We start from the raw sequence: 17401 nt of genomic DNA, 5'->3' as shown, positions 1-17401 counted from the left end.
TGTTTGTCTTTGAAATATTCATTTTTGTGCTGGCTGCTGTTTGGCCAGGGCGTTTTTTCTTTTTTGCTTGTTTGTTTGAAAGGAAAACAGTACCAAAACGGATTTATTTGTCACTGGCACCCTCTTCTGGTGGCTTCAGTTTAGGTTGTCTTAAGAAACCATGACCTCACCCTCCACTTGTGCTAATAATAGAACAGTCCAGGAGCACTGGGGAAAGAAACTGGGTGACATAATTCTCCTCTTTCTGGAATTTTGTTGAGTTTTGAAGCAAATGATTAATAATGACTTTTGTAACCTCTCTCTAGATTTACAACTTGCCAGCCATATTAAGCAAAAAGGAAGAGAGTAAGTGTGTTTTTTTTTTGTTTTTTTTTTTTAAATCTTTCCAAACCTCTATTATCAGTTTAAAATCAGCTTTGTAAGACTTGGGATAAAATCCCCAACACGGACATATCAAATACATACTTTATTACCTATAGCTATGTCTGTTCATTAACACAATTACTTGACATGCACCCACTCAGCTGACATAGCAGCAGCCTTCCAGCACAAGGGTTGTATCTTATTAGTCAGAGCACAAGCACGGGGAGAGCTTATTATTCCTGCATGATGCATGGTTAACCCAGACGGTAACTGACGTGTCAATCCTATTCTCCTGTTGTATTACAGCATTTCTTAATGAGGCGGGATTTAACTTTGTAAGGAAATGCATTGACCTGGTGGAGATGAGAGGTGAGGCCGTTTAAATCTCTCAGCTTTCATCCGTCAAACACCTTGATCACAGTCTGGCTGTGATTATGAATAACAATGGGCTTCATTCACTAATGGACATGGCAACACGTTGCATCGCAAATCTTTGTTCCATGTTCCACTTCTTTCATTTCCATTGTCCTGCAGGTATAACTACAATGGGGCTGTACAGAATTGGAGGGGTCAACTCCAAAGTGCAGAGGCTAATGACCACAGTCTTTTGTAAGTATCCCTGATAACAGCAAAAAACATATATGTTACCTCTCACAGCTTTGTAGTATAGACACTCCTAATGTGTTAAGGGACTGGAGCCTGTATATAATTAAGGATGGCTAAACATGTAATTTCAGATACCTCACACCCACTACACTCAGAGGTTGATTCAGGGCCCCAAGCCAGCCAAAACATATCCAATAAGTCTTTTATTCCCTATGCCTTACAGGCATTGAACAACACATGACTGCATCAGGATTACTTGCTGTTACTTGTCTTGTTATTGTTATTATTGTATGATTTGCTCTCTGGTATTTATATAACCTGCTGATCTGCTGCTACCTGCTCATTGTATCTTTTTAATGCTGTGGTGTGTTTTGTGGATTGTATGTATTTTTACTGTAGTTCAATCAATCAATGACATTCTCACATGCCATGTAGCAAAACAGTCAGAGAGATAATTCTGCAAATCCTAAATGTCTGAAGAAATCATTTTCTCTTTTCAGAGTTTTTACATCTGTAGTGTAAATGGCTCATTTTTGTACCATCATCTCAGGTTGAATCTAGAGCTTTATTTTCAGCAAGGAAACATGCTGTGACCCTGTAGAGTGAGGAAAGAGGTCCTCCTTGTGGTGTGACAGAGTAACAGCCATCTGTCATTACCTGATTAGATAACCCAAGGTAATCCTGTTTCATGCATTTGAACAGGAAATGTCCGAATGGACTCTAAAACTTGATCTCCATCTCTGTGAGACACCACACATATACCCTCATGTCTATTTCAGATTCTCCTCTTCACTGCCTTTACACAAGAAAGACAGTCAGTATTTTTACTGCTTATTTAAGCTGCCTATCAGGCCATGTCAGTTTGTATTGGTTTTCCTTTGGGCAGTTTACAGCTTAATCCTTGTGGTGATATAAAAAACAAAATGTGTTTCCAATAGCATCCAAGGCATCTGTGGATATGGACCTGGATCCGGAGACGTGGGACAACAAAACTATCACCAGTGGTCTGAAGAATTACCTCAGGTCAGCTTGCCCCGCCAGCTGCGTGTCCTTACCTGCCAGGAATCATCATTACCTCCATAATGTTTCTTTGAAACCTCCCCGGTGTTAGTCATGCATTTAGTGCTGCCACTGACTCACAGAGGAAGGTGGCTGCATTCAAAAGACCCATGTCACTCAGGAAATAAATGGAAACTGTTCTTTTTATTCACCAGGTGTCTCTCTGAGCCTCTAATGACCTTCAAGCTCCACAAAGATTTTATCCTGGCTGTCAGTAAGTTATGAAATGTTAATAACATTGATAATATATTTCACCAGCTTCTCTATTTGCTTTAGTTATTACCCATGAAAGACAGATTCTTAAGTTGGCAGGCCACTAATGAAGCAGGCACATCTGTTTACTTTAGAAAATGTTGTTTTTAATCAAGGATGTCTGTGGGTAAATTGTATTTGTGCCAGAAGACAGCACGTTTGAATTTGAAAATGCTTTGATCAGATTGAATTTGTCAAACATATTGTTCATTTGTATCCAACCTTTTAAAGAGGAACAGACTTTGAACTGAACCACATTTCGAATTTAGTCATTTAAAAGGAGACAGCTTTGTGGGAACTACATCCAGGCACTGACAGTGGGAAAATCAAACAAGCAGAGATTGAACCAATTAAACCGTTTCCATCTCAGACAACGGCAACATGCCATGTGCATCACTTTGCTTGTGTCATGTCAAACTGAGAAATTCAATTGGTTTAATCTGTGCTCATTCGCTTCTCTCTGCACCTCTGGGTATAGTGCCTCATGTTTAATCTGAAAATTTAATATGTGTGTGTGTGTGTGTGTGTGTGTGTGTCCCCCCCCTATCACAGTTTGAAGTAGAAATGTTCTATTATCCACAGGTTCAATTTGATACAATCTAATGTTAAAGGTCAGATATTACAGTGGCATTGTAGTTAGTTAATATAGAATATTCTGCTCTGTTATCACAGTCACTGTAATACTTATTGGAGGGATCTAAAATATGTCCACTTAAAAAATTCAGCTTTATTTCTTGTATTAGTATATCACCATCCTGATTATTTTACATCCGTTTGTCTTTTCTCAGAGTCAGATGACCAGAACTACAGGGTGTGTGCTGTCCATGCCTTGGTTCATAAGCTGCCCGAGAGGAACAAGCAAATGCTGGAGCTACTAATAAAACACCTTGTCACGTACGTGATTCTGCAGTGCCTCAGTTACAGCCTTGAAAGAAGTGCAGCTCGATGAGAGACAATAAAAATTGCTGTGACTTATTATATTGTCTTCACAGTACGTGGACATCTTAATGCGTTTGTCAGTGCCCCTAAAACTGTCAGTATCTGGTAAAGAATAAAACTGTCACCACATGGTAAAGAGTTTGCATTATATGTGTCAGCAGAGGACAGTGTCTTTCACTAAGCTGTATGTAATGCCCATGTCCTCTGCCTGCAGCGTTTCCACACAAAGCCAGTACAACCTGATGACAGTGTCCAACCTGGGTGTCATCTTTGGGCCCACCCTGATGCGGTCACAAGAGGAGACTGTGGCCGCCATGATGAACATCAAGTTCCAGAACATTGTGGTGGAAATACTTATCGAGAACTTCAACAAGGTAATACACACACACATTTATTGCATTACACCTTGCAGCGGATTTAAGGCAACCAGAGATAGAAAGGGATGCTACCTCAGTGTGAAAATGCTTCGCAAAATTCTCGAGTGTCATCAGACGGATCGTCATTTCCTCCAGCCAAAAAACATCACTAACAAACTTCAAATACCCAGTTGAAATACAGCCTGTATTGGAAATACACTGATTGTTGTTTAGTGTAGGGAGTAATCAGTGTTTTTGCCTGGACTTCCAGATCTTCCACCAACCTCCGGACCCCAATGTGCCCCTGCCGCAACCCCAGAGCCGACCTGGCTCTCGCAGGAGCAGGGCCATCTGTCTGTCCACGGGGCCCAGAAAGCCCCGCAGCATCTACACCCCAACGCTGTGCCTGGCAGATGCAGAAAGTGAGTACCAAAGCAGTGATTACCACAGGAGGCCATCGCACCATAATTTGCCAAAATCTGTCGGTGGCCTTTAATATTTCTCTGCAATCTGCATAATTTCTGAAGGATTCACACCATGCTAGCTTAAATCAAAAGCCGAATTAATATTCTCTCTTCAGAAAAAAGGAATTTTCATTTAAGCCATAAAAGAACCGCAATCACTTCCTCACTCAGCAGATTTTAATGGGGGCTTTGCATGCCTCTACTCTGGTCCCTGCATAGGTGACACTTTCAGCAGCAGTCCAAGCAGCACCCCCATGGGCAGCATGGAGTCTCTGTCCTCGCACTCCTCTGAGCAAAATACCTCCTCCAAAACAGCCTCCTCGGCTCAGGTCAAGGAGAAGTCGCTCCTGGACCTCCGCAGAACGCCATCGCAGCTCTCAAATGGCCCCAGGAGCACGGTGTGTGTGAGCAGCCCCGAGTCAAGCTCCAGGGAGGATGCAGGTCGTACAGATGGAGAGTCAGAGGATGCTCTCAGCTTGTCCTCAGTCAGTACAGCACCCAGGCTGTCTCCTGCACCCAAAAAAGCCCCACACATCCGCACTGACCTCAGACCAGCACTGCTGAATCGTTCCGCTGCTCCCTCCCTGAAATCACTGCATATATCTGAAGGTAGGATAATCATCAAGTAATCAGTCGGCGGTCCCTGTCATTAGTTCATTGATTTTGTTGCCTTCACAGTGGAGAATGAAGTGGAAAGTAGCATCATGAAAGTGTAATTTCCAGGACCGTATTCATAAACTTAATAGTTTTATTCTCATAACTTATTCCTCCAAGACTTATTGCTTTCACAAACTGACAGGACCCCCTTCGTTTAAGCATAATTTAACAGCAGTATTAAAATATTATTTACATGGCTCATTTCCTGAGTTACTTGGTGCAGTTTGGGGGGGGGGGGGGGGTGAAACTTAAGTATCTGTATGTCATTTATTAGTAGTAATTATACGTATCTCTTCTTGAAGGCCACAGGAGCTGCTCTGGATCTATCAAAAGTCTGTCAACACTGGAGCCCAAAGAGAGTTTGAAGCCGACTGAGCACCCAGACCTGCCACCAAAACAAGTGATCCGCCGCAGGATGGACACCTCCGCCAGCAATGGCTACCAAAGACCTGGCTCAGTGTAATGATTTACAAAAGGCTAATCACTTTGCTCATTATGAATTATTGCTTCTAATACTAATGATGATATCAATTGCAGTGTGACACCATCTACGAAATCTTATGACTTATTATTCATTATTACTCATCTAAAACCCAGTGGCAAAACAATTAGTGGAATAATCAATCAGCCAACTGGCAGAAAATTCACAACAATTCCGATTATTGATGAATAGTAGTTATCCATCAAGCAAAAATACCAAAGAATTACTGGTTTCAATTATAAATCTAATACATTTGGGTTTTGGGCTGAGAAAACAAGTGATTTAAAGCTGTTGCCTTGGCTCATGGAAAATGTAATGACCATTTATCCACTAGTGTGTGTGTGTGTGTGTGTGTGTGTGTGTGTGTGTGTGTGTGTGTGCGTGCGTGCGTGTTTGTGTGCGTGCGTGTTTGTGTGTGTGTGCGTGCGAGTGTGTGTGTGTGTCTCTTCCTCCCTCTCTCTGTCTCTCCCCTCTGAGTCGTCAGCCTCCTCCTTCGTCTGTTTATGAGCACTGAGCATTGAGAGGTCTCTCAGATCACATAAGTATGTGTTAGGAGATTTATGTCTTTTCCTCTGTGGTGGGAGAGCCGGCTTTAATTACACTCTGCTCTGGGGTTGATGTGACCCAGCAGCAGTCTGCGCTTGTTCTCTTGGGACAAATAGATTGTTTGACTTGTCATGTCTGAAAGCCGGTCACATGGTATCTCAAGCAGTGTCCTTGTATAGCACCCACCCAGCTCGCCCAAGGCTGTGCTGTCCCCCTTGACTCTGAGGTTGTCGTGCACGGGGTCAAGAGCAGCCTCGTTATATAGCTTAACTCAGTTTAGCTCCGTGCTGAAGCTTACCCTGCCCGGAGGAAGGAAACCTCCAGCATTGTATCGTTACGCCTTTCACATTATTCTCAACAATGAGAAATGCTGGCAAGGCCGAGAGAAAGTGGACAGACTTGTTCTGGTCAGAAAAGGTCAGATTGGCTTGAATTTCTCTCCGAGGCAACACTGCTGACTTTATTGAGTTTTTAGCAGATTGTGACTCAGAACCACCTGAGGAGTCTCTCACAGTGGAATGTGAAGAAAGGGGTTTAGGATAGATTTATTTCTTACATGTTTGACAGACCCTTTAGATACTAACTGTTACTATTCACGGAAACTTGCAAAACAGCTTTTTCATCGGCAAAATCAATTAGTAACTCTTTAATATTTTTCGGCACAAATCTGCATGTTATGCATACAAACGTGATATAAGGGACGCATTTTAACATTAAAGCACAGGCTACCAAGGATATACCGGATGGTCATGATTTTAATCCTGAAAGTCACTTTTCAGAATTTTATGTATTTGCATGAATTTGATTATTCACAAACAATAATTAATACATAGAAAGGTGTTTAGAAATTGAAATAAGAAAAAAAAACAAGGATTTCCTCAGTGAAACGACATGATTAAATGCAGGGTCAGGGACCACCTGCAATGCCTACACCGTCAACCAGGAGGCCTCGGACCACCGGTTGAAAACCCCTGTTATAGGCAATGATATATTAAACTAGATTACACTAATATTTACAAATTACAAATCATCCGATCACAGGACACATTTTTCTTTGGATGAAATCATTTACCAAATATTTTTGTTTTTCAGCTGTTTATCTTGATACAATCGAGTGCAGTCAACTCCATTGTTTTTCTTATTGTTGCAGGGTTGCTGCCAGAGCACTGCTTTTTGAAAATGCCTCCTCCCCACAATCCGTTCCAGTCGGAAGGTGCAGTAAAAACGTGACACCATCTTCAACAGGTTCGCCCAATTAATCACTCTCTCATCCCAGTTCTGCCATGACATTGCCTGTTTGTTTGTTGTCTTTACAGAGATGCCAAGGCCATGTATTCCTGTGAAGCAGAGCACAGCCACGAGCTCAGCTTCCCCCAGGGGGCGCACTTCTCAAATGGTGAGTCGAGCCAGAACAAGACAAACATTATATGCTTCAGCTGATAGCTACTTTGCTGCAGCAGTGCTCGCAGCAGCACACATGCCTCCTTGCGTAGGCTGATTGCATGTTTAAACAGTGTACACACACACAGTCTGTTGCGCACTGGCAGCACACAGCAAGCACTTGGCTAATTCCCAGTGTTATGGGGAGGCATAAAATAATTTTGCTCTTAGTGTGACACCCCCATATGCATTACTAAAGACCAAACAGTCCCAGGATTTTTTATTACCTCATGCTTTTTCCATGAAGATATGACTTGGCCCACAACCAGTGCAAGCAGGTCACTGTAACCTAGTGATGGAAGGAACCAGTGCCTGTTCCCTGTTAACACAACCAGCAGAGCCAGCAGCCAAACGCAAAAACGTCAACAAACGCTCCCTTCCATTTACCAGCAGCCAGAGCACTTTTATTGCTATCTGTATTAACAGGCCTTTTTTTTTCTCCACATCCTAGATGATTTTCGGTGATAATTATTAAAGCTGTTCCTCTTAATTTTGGCATATCTCTTGTTGTTTTTATGGTCTCTGCTGTATGTGTGTGATTAAGCAAAGCGATCCCACCTTCAAGCCTGCTAAAACATTCTGTGAGGACTGAATTTAAAGAGCAGTCTGACCCCCAGTCTTCCCCAATCTGCTATGAGTGTTTATAGCTGCCTTATAGCATCTTTTATTTCTTCATTTATTGTGATTTTGTTTTTTTGCTGCTTTCGCTTCACTAAGTCCTGGGAAATAAATTCAAATTAATTTAAATTAAGCATCTGGTTCTCTCTTCTTTTTTACCTCAGTAATTTCTCTCCCTTTCTGTTTTATAGTCTATCCCTCTGTTGAACCAGGCTGGCTCCAAGCAACATATGAGGGGAAAACAGGTTTAATCCCTGAGAATTATGTCGTGTTCTTCTAACAGGTGGTGAACAACTTTTTCATGGCATCCATGGAAAGGAAAAAGACAAGATGTGATTGATTGTTGTAATGTTGCTGGTAACTATTAATTCTGCATTTTATGCATTCCTAACAGATATGAAGTTGGGCAGTAATTGCTTTTACAGTGCTAGAAGTTCAAAGTCCAGGATTGTACCTCCTTTTCTGTAATGGCTTCATGGTGAAATGCTGGGGAATCTGCAGAGATTCAGGTGTAAATATATTTAGCCAATGACTGCACTGGTGTTTTTTAGTCCCAGTATTTGCTTACAAAATCACAAGACAATCAGATCCCATTTCACAAGTTTTATTCTCAGAAATATGTTATCTTTTAACTTCCCATTATAACAACAAAACACTTTCATCAAGTTTTTAATGGAAATCTGTAGTTTCATAAACATTTTGTATTAACTATCATTGAACAAACTGTGATTTAAAGTAAGGATACTAAACTAATCTATTAGAAAAAAAGCATAATGGGTTTGCACCTTAACTTTCATGTTTATGGCCTGTGATCATTGTTCAACCACTGAACCTGCTCACTGCTGCAGTGCACTTTCTGGTTAGCTACACAGTACAGTACTGTACATTAATGCTCATATTTTCTTTTGTAGTTGCTAATCAAAAATATTTACTTCTTGTAACTGTTTATTACTATAAATTATCACATCAGACGTTTGCCGTATGTAAAAATTTGTTTTTTTTATACTGTCATGAATGCAATGTTCATGAGGTGGAACCTTCACCTTTAATGCTTGTTGTGGTACTGTACTCACTGGTACACTGGTGTACTAGTAATGACAACTAGACATTTAGCAGATTATATTATGGTAAAGATGCTGTTTAATATTTAATTTTCTATTACTGTCACAACATTTCCAAAGTACATAATCATCTAAAAAGTGATATTATTTCAGGAAAAGTTAAAAGAAAAAAAATAATCACAACCTTTTCGTTCTTCAGTTATTGCAAACTGAAGGTTTACTCCAAAGTAAAACTTTCTCTGGTGGCCAAAAATTTATTTGGAAAGTTGTTTGAGATCTCTCACTTGCCAAGATCAGGATGTTCTTTTACATCTTTAAGAATGTGAAATGGCCTTGAACAGTGATGCTGGAATAATACTCCCTTACAGTCTGAATTTGGAGGAGCATATCAGGGAAATGACATCCACATCCTCAATATGTAACATTTGGCATCCCCCTTCTTTTTTTTTATATGGCAAGCTTGTTTCCTTGCAATCATCTACTGTGTCTTGAAGGTGCAAAAACATGTCTATAAATAAACAGAGTGATTTATTAGACCTGTGGTCCAAATCCTTTGTCACAGTTAGTGAGTATATTTTGTGCTCACTGCAGCAAGGAACTCTAAATTCAACATGTAAAACAGGCTGAATGGTGAGAAAGTCCCGTAACTGACTGACTGTTGGAAGGTGAAATGTATTTGTCTCCATGTGTCCCTACTTTAAGACATGGTTGTGTTTATCACTGAGAAAGTCTAGGATTAGACAGACGGATAATGTAGTTATCTTCTATACCTTCCTTTGTGAAAATTTGTTTTTATTGCACATTTTCATTACCATGGCACTTATGTGTTACGTCCCGCTTAAGCTCAACTGACTTAAATAGAATTTGGTGTGAAGTACGAAGTTATTGGACGAAGGAGAGGTGATCAGCTGTTGTTACACATGTGAATGCTGTTCCAGAATTTTTTTAAAGGTTTTTCTGGACATTGTTAAATACATTGAACACTTTTGCTTTTTTTTTTACATTTTTTCATGAACTACTGCACTCACTTGAATTAAATTTGTCACATGCATCCTTCTGACATCTGTCATTGTGTGTATTTTGATTCAGATCCAGATGCAGAATAAAAAATCTTAAATCCGTTCCATTTAAAAAAAAAAAAAAAAACACATTTAAGGCATATTGTGCAGTGCTGGCAGAGATGTGCGGTGACTGAATTATTTGTAGTTCACTTAAGTTACTTTTTTTTTAACACACACATTTTAAAGACAGTTATCTTCCTGTCTCTCCTCCCTGAAATAGGTGCATTAAGTTGCTCTGCTGTGAACCCTAAAAGCATTTCATTAGTTTAAGCAGCAGGTTTCAGTGTCTCCTGCGATTTTCCTTTATTAAGAATACAATTTTGGTGAGAATAAATCCTGAAATTTTCTGTTTGATTTTTTTTTTTTTTCTTTTTTACAGCTTCAGTACAAAAATATCAGTATCTCTAAGGGTTCTCAAAACCTACTGTATATCAGCTAGTAAGTACCATCTGTACACAAGCTGTAGGATGGGAGAGTGTGGCTACTCCAGAATTTAAACAGAGGACCTTTAATAAACGATGCCTCTGAATTTATAATATGTGAGATAGTTCTCTACTAAAAACTGTATTTTAAGGAATGTGTTCATTATAGTTCACCTCATAAAGAGCATTAGAGGCAGTTTGGCAAAGTACAGATGACCGACTATATTTATAATTGTGAATAATCCAGTCGCAAGTTGTCTCCGCAGAGTTGTGACGTCTGAGCCGGCATCATCACTTGGTGTGGAATAAGAGGGGCCTCACCATGCCCGCCAGGACCTTGGGAAGCTGGGAGGCAATGACCTCTGACATCATCTCTGGAAACTCCACTTTCATGGCGTCTGCCTGGATGAAGGTGCTCAGACAGAACAGGTTGACCTTCTTCACTATCTGTCAGAAAAGAGACATTCACATTTACCTTGGCGCTCACTAAAGTAGCAGTTCGATTAAGACACATGAATTAATGCTGTTGCACTACGAGGTGAGCCCTACATCATGCATGGCGTCCATCAGTTTGGTGAGGTGGTAGAATCGCTGTGAGCTGGCGACCATGCCCTTCTCCCTCATGTGGATAGCCTTGGTCAGCTCCCGGACGTAGTTTTGTCTCATCTCTTCAAAGACTGCCTGGCTTTTGAGTCCCTCAAGAGGCACTGAGAGCAGATAAGACACTTATAGTTTCAAAAAAAATACATTTCTCCAAACATCATCTCCTTTAAAATGTAGAAAAATTACTATTCTGTCTTGAACACACACTAAGGAACTGCAGAAGAGCCGGTCAACAACGACTGTTATAGAAGTAACATGCTGCTATTAAAAACATTGTTTTTCGGTCTGTAAAACTAGTACTCGATAGCAGCTGCTACATAAATCTTGTCAAGGTCCAGTCACCCTGTACAACACTCCCTTTTATTGTGCGGCTCTACAGTAGAGGCTCATCATAGCAACATTGTATACTGAATGCTTTTACATCAAACTAGGTCACCGTAAGAAAAACAGGAGTTATCTTGAGTCCGATTCACTAAGTCTTCTGTCTTTTACCTGTGTTGAGTAGTATTATGGCTTTCATGCAGAGAAACTCCTCGCGGGTGACTTGAAGATTTGCAAACTCCTGAGGAATAAACTGTATTGCCAGGCAGAGCTCGTAAATGGGAGATCTCCTCATTTGCTCCCTGAAGGACAAAAAACAAAAATGGTCTCATGTTTCGGAACAATTATTGAAAATCATTGCTTTTTGAATACATGCCATCATTGTCATGTCTATAACTCCTTACTATAAATCACTGTGAAGCAAGAGCCAACTTAAATCGCCTGCGTGAGGTCGGTTACTTACTGACTAAGAACCAGATCAGGTGCGAAGTATAGATATTCACTGGTGACATTCTGAAAGGAGCGCCACCCAAGCGAGAACACCATGAGGTTCATCCACGAGTACTGGATGAGGGTCATCTGATCAGTGATATGAAGATTACGAAACCCTTAGAAAGAAAATGAAATTCTGTATTAGAGTACATTTAATTTCTCAGCCTCTTGGTCCCTTTTTTTTTTTTTTTTTATAGTAAATATGACCTGTGTCCTAACACCTGTGCACCAGTATACCATCATACCCAGGTGGTGCAGCACATTTGCACACATGGTTTTCTAGTGATAATTTGATTCAGACGGTCAAATTATTTTATATTACTTGGAATCACTTCTCTCATATCTACGCTAATATTCATGGCATTACAAAGCCTTCTATCTAAATCAGTGTTTAAGCCTGAGACTTTCAGCGAGGCCCGTCAGTGGATCCCCATGGCAACAACAGGTGACCCTGAGCTGAGAGAGCCGTTACCTGGCAAGGACTTGGACCACTTGACAATCCACAGCAGCTGTTTCTCACACAGCCTGTTGAGACTGGTGAGCAGAAGATGGGGAGCATCGGGCTGCGAGCTGTCATAACCGGAATACATGATCTCTGGTTCGATGTTTTCCAGGATATTGATGATCTGTTGGGTGAGTTGCACCTCACGGATGCCTGGTATGCAAGACATGGAGGTCAAGGCCTGGCCGTCACTGGACATGGCCAAATGGGACTGGAACATCAGGGACGGGGCCAAACCGAAGGCTTTCAAGGCCCCGAAACGCTTCAACTTCCTGCCTGTGACATGAATACAAGGCCTGGTTAGATTTGATGACAAGTACAATTTGTGCCCATAACTCATCACAGAGCTTCAGTGTTGCCAAGTCAATTCAAAATTTGAGTCATAAAGTTGCTCAAAAAACCCTTTTGAAAAAGGAGTTCAACACCTCTTCCTGCAAAAGGCTCCTGTTTAATTTCAATTCAATATTGTCTTTTTGATCTGAGCACTTTGAATGTTCTCTTTGAGGCTAATCATTATTTGAAAGTGTGACTTAACCAATCAGTTTTATTTCTGCCTTACGGGCAAATTAGCTCTGTGCAAAGAGAAATCCGACCAAATGTTACCTCCGAGCATCATTCCCGCTTGATAGCACTTTCGCAGGCGACACGCAGGGCAATTCTTCCTCCGGATTTTGTCCACAATGCAGTCATTTCGCCCAGCGCAGAGATAGCTATGACTGCCTGTTGAGTGAAAGGGTACAGAAAGTGCACACAATTTTAACAGTGTTTGATTTTCAAATATCAAGGGAGGAGGAGAGGCATATAATGAGGAAAAAAGTGTTGAAGGGCTCTTGACTATTAACGTGGCTACTCCACTCCACACTGAGGCAGCATTATGAGGAGAGATCTAAAGAAGAAAATTAGATAGAGGCAAGGCTGTGAGGACAGAGTGACACGGCCATGGTGAGACATAGTGGCTCTTATGTATCTCGCATTGCAAGATAACAAGAAAAACAAGTCCAAGATGAAGAACACAGTGAACACTGGTCAGCGTGATACTGTTGCTAATGACCTCTAATAACTACCATAGAAGGTCAGTCAAATTTGGAATGGTAACTCCCTTTCACTGTACCACATCAGTCATTGTGGACATGCGCTATCTGATATCAGAGAGTAAAATTCTGCTACAGCCTCTAATCCCTCCTTCAGTGTTTTTTTTTTTTTATTTTTTTTTATTTTTACCTTTTGGTTGATTTTTCTGGAACAATGCCCACTGATCAACAAAGAAACCAACAACAGTGGACATGAGACGACACGCACCAACAGAGCACAGGCAACAGAAAAAGATTCACTGTTCCAGCGTAGACTGAAGTAGGGAGATGAAAAACAAAGGGAGGATAGCTGATAAAAAAAAAGTCATGCACGTTTGATCTGCTGTCAAAGCATCTTGAAACATAATAAAATCTGAATGTAAAAAAAAGACAGTTCAGCTGCCTGTTTTCTGATGACTTAGGTTCCTCCCTTTTATAACAGTACCAATACACTATATACTATTTGTACTGAATGCTGAACTGAAGTGTGTACAAAAACAAGAAAAAAGAAAACCTAGAACTCGACATTTCCAGAAGCAGGGAAAAAGTTTTCTCAGCTCACCTTCAACTGCTCTTTTAAAAAAGACTTTACAGCTCCCACAGGTTAAGACTCCATAATGGCAACCAGATGCCTCATCGCCACAGATCACACACAGTCTCTGAGGTGGCATACTGTAGAAAAAGAGAAGAAAAAACACGCATTAATGAAGTCATCTATGAGGCTAAATTCACAGAATAGTTCGATCCTTATCAGATGGAAGATCAAAGGCGGAAACAAACTAAATAGCACTCTGCTCTTACATAAATGATTGGCTTGTTCAAGCCTTGAGTGAATTCAAAGCTGATTTAAGGGGTCTCTCTCCATGTTTAGAGAGTAAGATAAGACTTAAGGGCCCTTAAGGATCCTTTATATTAAATAACATAGTGAGATGGAAGGGTGTTTTAAGACAGATATTTCTGCTGCCTCAAAATGACAGAACAGATTTTTTTGAGAGGAAGACCAAACGGCATAAGATGTTCTCATTCACTCTAACTTGTTTTCAACACAAAATAAACTTGTTTGATAAAGTTTCCATTAGAGACAGATGACAGTCGAGATATAAAGAAGTGAGTGGAAGTGACTTCTTTTCAAACAAGTTGGCGAAAGTTTATAGTAACGGACTAATTACCCGGGGAATGCAGAGAAAGGTGAAGGGTTCCTCTGGGACAGGGCCTGGTTCTGGATCCCATCATAGCCGCGGTGTGTGAACGGGTCATCGGTCACCCCTGCAGACTGGCACCAGTACTGAGGCTCAGCCGGAGATGTCTGCATCTGCCAACGGGGAGCCTCGTTCTTGTACATCATCTGTTGCGAGGCTGCGTGCGTGTTAGCGTCAAAGTTGATGGAAGTCTTCCCGGATAGAGCACACCTGGAGTCCGTCCTCACCTGGCTCAGCTGCTCCGACTGGTTCAGGTCTATCAAAAAGTTTGGAGATCCTTCCAGCCCCGGTGGAGGACCCGCCGGGGTCGACCTGAAGCTTGTGGACTCGCAGTCACTGAGCCCCAGCTGCTGCTTCCTGTCGGTGTCACAGCAGCTGTCAAGAGGAAATATCTCCGATGATCGCTCAAAGGTGGGACAGGGGGTGTCCATAATCACAGAAGGCTCCTTTTCATCTTTGATGAACTTACACGCACCGGTGGTCGAGGAGAGACTTACACTTGCGCCTGACAAACTTTCGGATGTGGCTACATTTGTCCTCTGAACTTTTACAAAATCATCCCACGGCACACTGTCACACTTCAGATATTCACCGCTACGGTCATAAAAGTGTTTTGTAGCGAGTGAACCATCGAGTATGTTACAGTCTTTGAAAACTGCGCCATCGCCACTTGAATTTAGACCGTGGATCAGTGTGCCGCCGTTTCCAAAATTACGCACGGAGGAGGACATGCAAGTTAAAGACTGCGAATCGTTAGATAATTTACTATTACTGTTCCCAGCTTCCATCAAGTCACTTACTCTTGTATCGGTTGAATCAGCGATCGGAGTACTGATGGTGCTCATCCTTCCGTTTATTTTACTTTCCATTTTCTGAGCCGCGAAGCGCACAGCAGAGACTGGAGTGCGTCCGGAGGCTGGATGGGGTGTGATAAGCTGTGGCTCAGAGACCTTCCTGTAATCCTCCTCCCTGTCGAGAAAGGCTGTGACTTCGCCTTTCTTTCACATCAGAGTCTGCTCCATAAACTTTAACAACTGATCAGAAAAAAAAAGAGACCCAACTATTAGCCTGAGTGTTGATGATGAGGGATTAAGAGTGCGTAGTTCTGAGCTCTTTCAGGAAATAAATTTAGCAAACTCAAGTAAATGAGAATATTTCCTTGTTCTTGTGGGTGTCATGTTTCAAAGCTGAATGTGTGTTATCTTCCTTTTCCACAGATTTTCAATGGCTTTCTTCATTCAGACCAAATAGTCAACCATCAAAGGAAGCCAGAGGAAGTATCAATGCAGAACCCTTCTGGAGAAAATGTATTGGTACCCTATCTTTACAGCAGACTTAATAATATAGCCAGCCAATGAGGAGAATCAGCAATGGATCTCTTCAATGTCAAGGGCCATTAGTCCCCTCCCTTCTATTCATGGATGAGGTTGAACATGGTGACATTTTTAGCCAAGTGAGAAAATGTTGGAAACTAGGATCCATTAGACGATGACACAAATGTCAAATGACAAAAAAATGCTTACATTAAGTTGATGAGTGTCCCAAAATTAATTCATCCTGAACAGCCCTGTTGAGTTTAATTGGAGGTCAAGACCCAATGTTGTGAGAGAGTCTGAGGACAAAATGTATTGTCTCCAATTCAACATTTTATTCACCATTTTTAGACATCCTCCAATGTAAATTGCAGTGAGCTATTCAAGTAACGTAGTAAAGTGAAAGCCATGAGAAATCTGCCTTTTTTTTTTCTTCTGCCTCCTGCAGAGGATCATCCTAAATGTTTGGGTTTTTTTTTAACTTTCGTTTTCAGATATTTTCCATTTTTGTACATTGGATCTATTTTTAAGCTGCTTCAAACTAAAGCTCTCAATTTAAACATCATGTTTTTGCTGTATATTTGTCAAACGCACATGAACAGCCTTTGACGTTTGATGATGAAGTGAAGAATATTTATCTAAGCATCTCCTGTTTGGTGCTCCTCTATAATTATTACAGACACTGCAACATCCCCACCTCCTTTGCAATCATCGTTTCTGTTGTCCTGAATAGATAACAGAACGTTTTACTATTCAATTTAATCAGTCCAGTAAAGATATTGCTGATGCATGTAATTATGATGCACACACAGGCCTTGGTCCTATCTCTTGCGTCATGTGTTTGACATTATCACACGGGATTCTCTCTGCTGTGGCCCACATAATTCTTGGATAACAGTTTCACATTCATATCGCAATGATTTGTTCTTCAAATGCTGTAATGGTCTAGCTTTCAGACAAGACTTTAATCTGGAAATGTGACGCTCATGGCTCATGGTGACCACCAACAGCTTTCCGTTTTGTGTAACCCGATCCTCTGGTGCTTTTTAAATCAAATGTTTAATATTGCAGACACATGGGGTGAATATATTTTACCGAGGCAATCAGTTTATACAAATGTATAGAAATGATTCATGTTGCTGTTTTAGTAACTGCTATGTCTGTCCCTTTTTTCCTTTGTATAACTGCTTCATACTGACTCTGACTTGAGTCAGTAGCTTTTACTCTCCTGGCCTGGCTGTAGATGGAGGCGAGCTGTTTGTCTACCTGACAGGTCAGACTGTCCTCAGACATTTGTCTTGCGTCACAGCAAGCGTGAGAGAGCACAACAGTGCTGCAATGATTTTAAAAACCCATAAACCCTCTGCACTGTGTGAGGAGAAAAAAATTCAACATCAATTTTAACTCTATTCATTAAACTTTATGCTTAAGTGGTCACCATTTTAATAAAACACATCATTAAAAAGTCTAACAAAGCTTATGGTTTGTGTAAAAAAAAAAAACACAGTCCTGTTTATTTATATTCTAAGGTTACATCACAGAAAAACATTACCTCATAACTTGAAAATCACAGGAA

The 17401-nt window shown here is 41.0% G+C and overlaps 2 protein-coding genes across 3 annotated transcripts in view; one reads left to right on the top strand and one right to left on the bottom strand.

The window, feature by feature from the left end:
* LOC130167409 (rho GTPase-activating protein 42) overlaps positions 1-9378 on the top strand; it is a 58536-nt gene extending 49158 nt beyond the window's left edge. For both annotated transcript variants that reach the window (XM_056373574.1, XM_056373573.1), the window contains 13 exons: positions 306-345; positions 670-732; positions 898-972; positions 1908-1992; positions 2184-2242; positions 3069-3174; positions 3434-3593; positions 3847-3997; positions 4259-4648; positions 4999-5155; positions 6874-6936; positions 7040-7119; positions 7973-9378. In XM_056373574.1, the coding sequence (XP_056229549.1) occupies positions 306-345; positions 670-732; positions 898-972; positions 1908-1992; positions 2184-2242; positions 3069-3174; positions 3434-3593; positions 3847-3997; positions 4259-4648; positions 4999-5155; positions 6874-6936; positions 7040-7119; positions 7973-8061 (1518 nt within the window). In that variant the 3' untranslated portion in view covers positions 8062-9378. The remainder of the gene's footprint in view (positions 1-305; positions 346-669; positions 733-897; positions 973-1907; positions 1993-2183; positions 2243-3068; positions 3175-3433; positions 3594-3846; positions 3998-4258; positions 4649-4998; positions 5156-6873; positions 6937-7039; positions 7120-7972) is intronic.
* On the bottom strand, positions 8370-15547 carry pgr (progesterone receptor). The gene is made up of 8 exons (XM_056373576.1): positions 14483-15547; positions 13876-13985; positions 12847-12963; positions 12214-12519; positions 11713-11857; positions 11421-11551; positions 10875-11032; positions 8370-10772 (listed from the first exon to the last, which is right to left on the bottom strand). The coding sequence occupies exons 1-8, from the start codon at positions 15379-15381 to the stop codon at positions 10617-10619; spliced, it is 2022 nt and encodes a 673-aa protein (XP_056229551.1). The 5' UTR covers positions 15382-15547; the 3' UTR covers positions 8370-10616.
* Positions 15548-17401: the final 1854 nt, after the last annotated feature.

This window comes from Seriola aureovittata, chromosome 4, assembly GCF_021018895.1.
Source record: "Seriola aureovittata isolate HTS-2021-v1 ecotype China chromosome 4, ASM2101889v1, whole genome shotgun sequence".
Taxonomy (NCBI): Eukaryota; Metazoa; Chordata; class Actinopteri; order Carangiformes; family Carangidae; genus Seriola; species Seriola aureovittata.
Note: the sequence above shows the minus strand (reverse complement) of the source record. Positions and strands in the feature narration are given on the sequence as shown.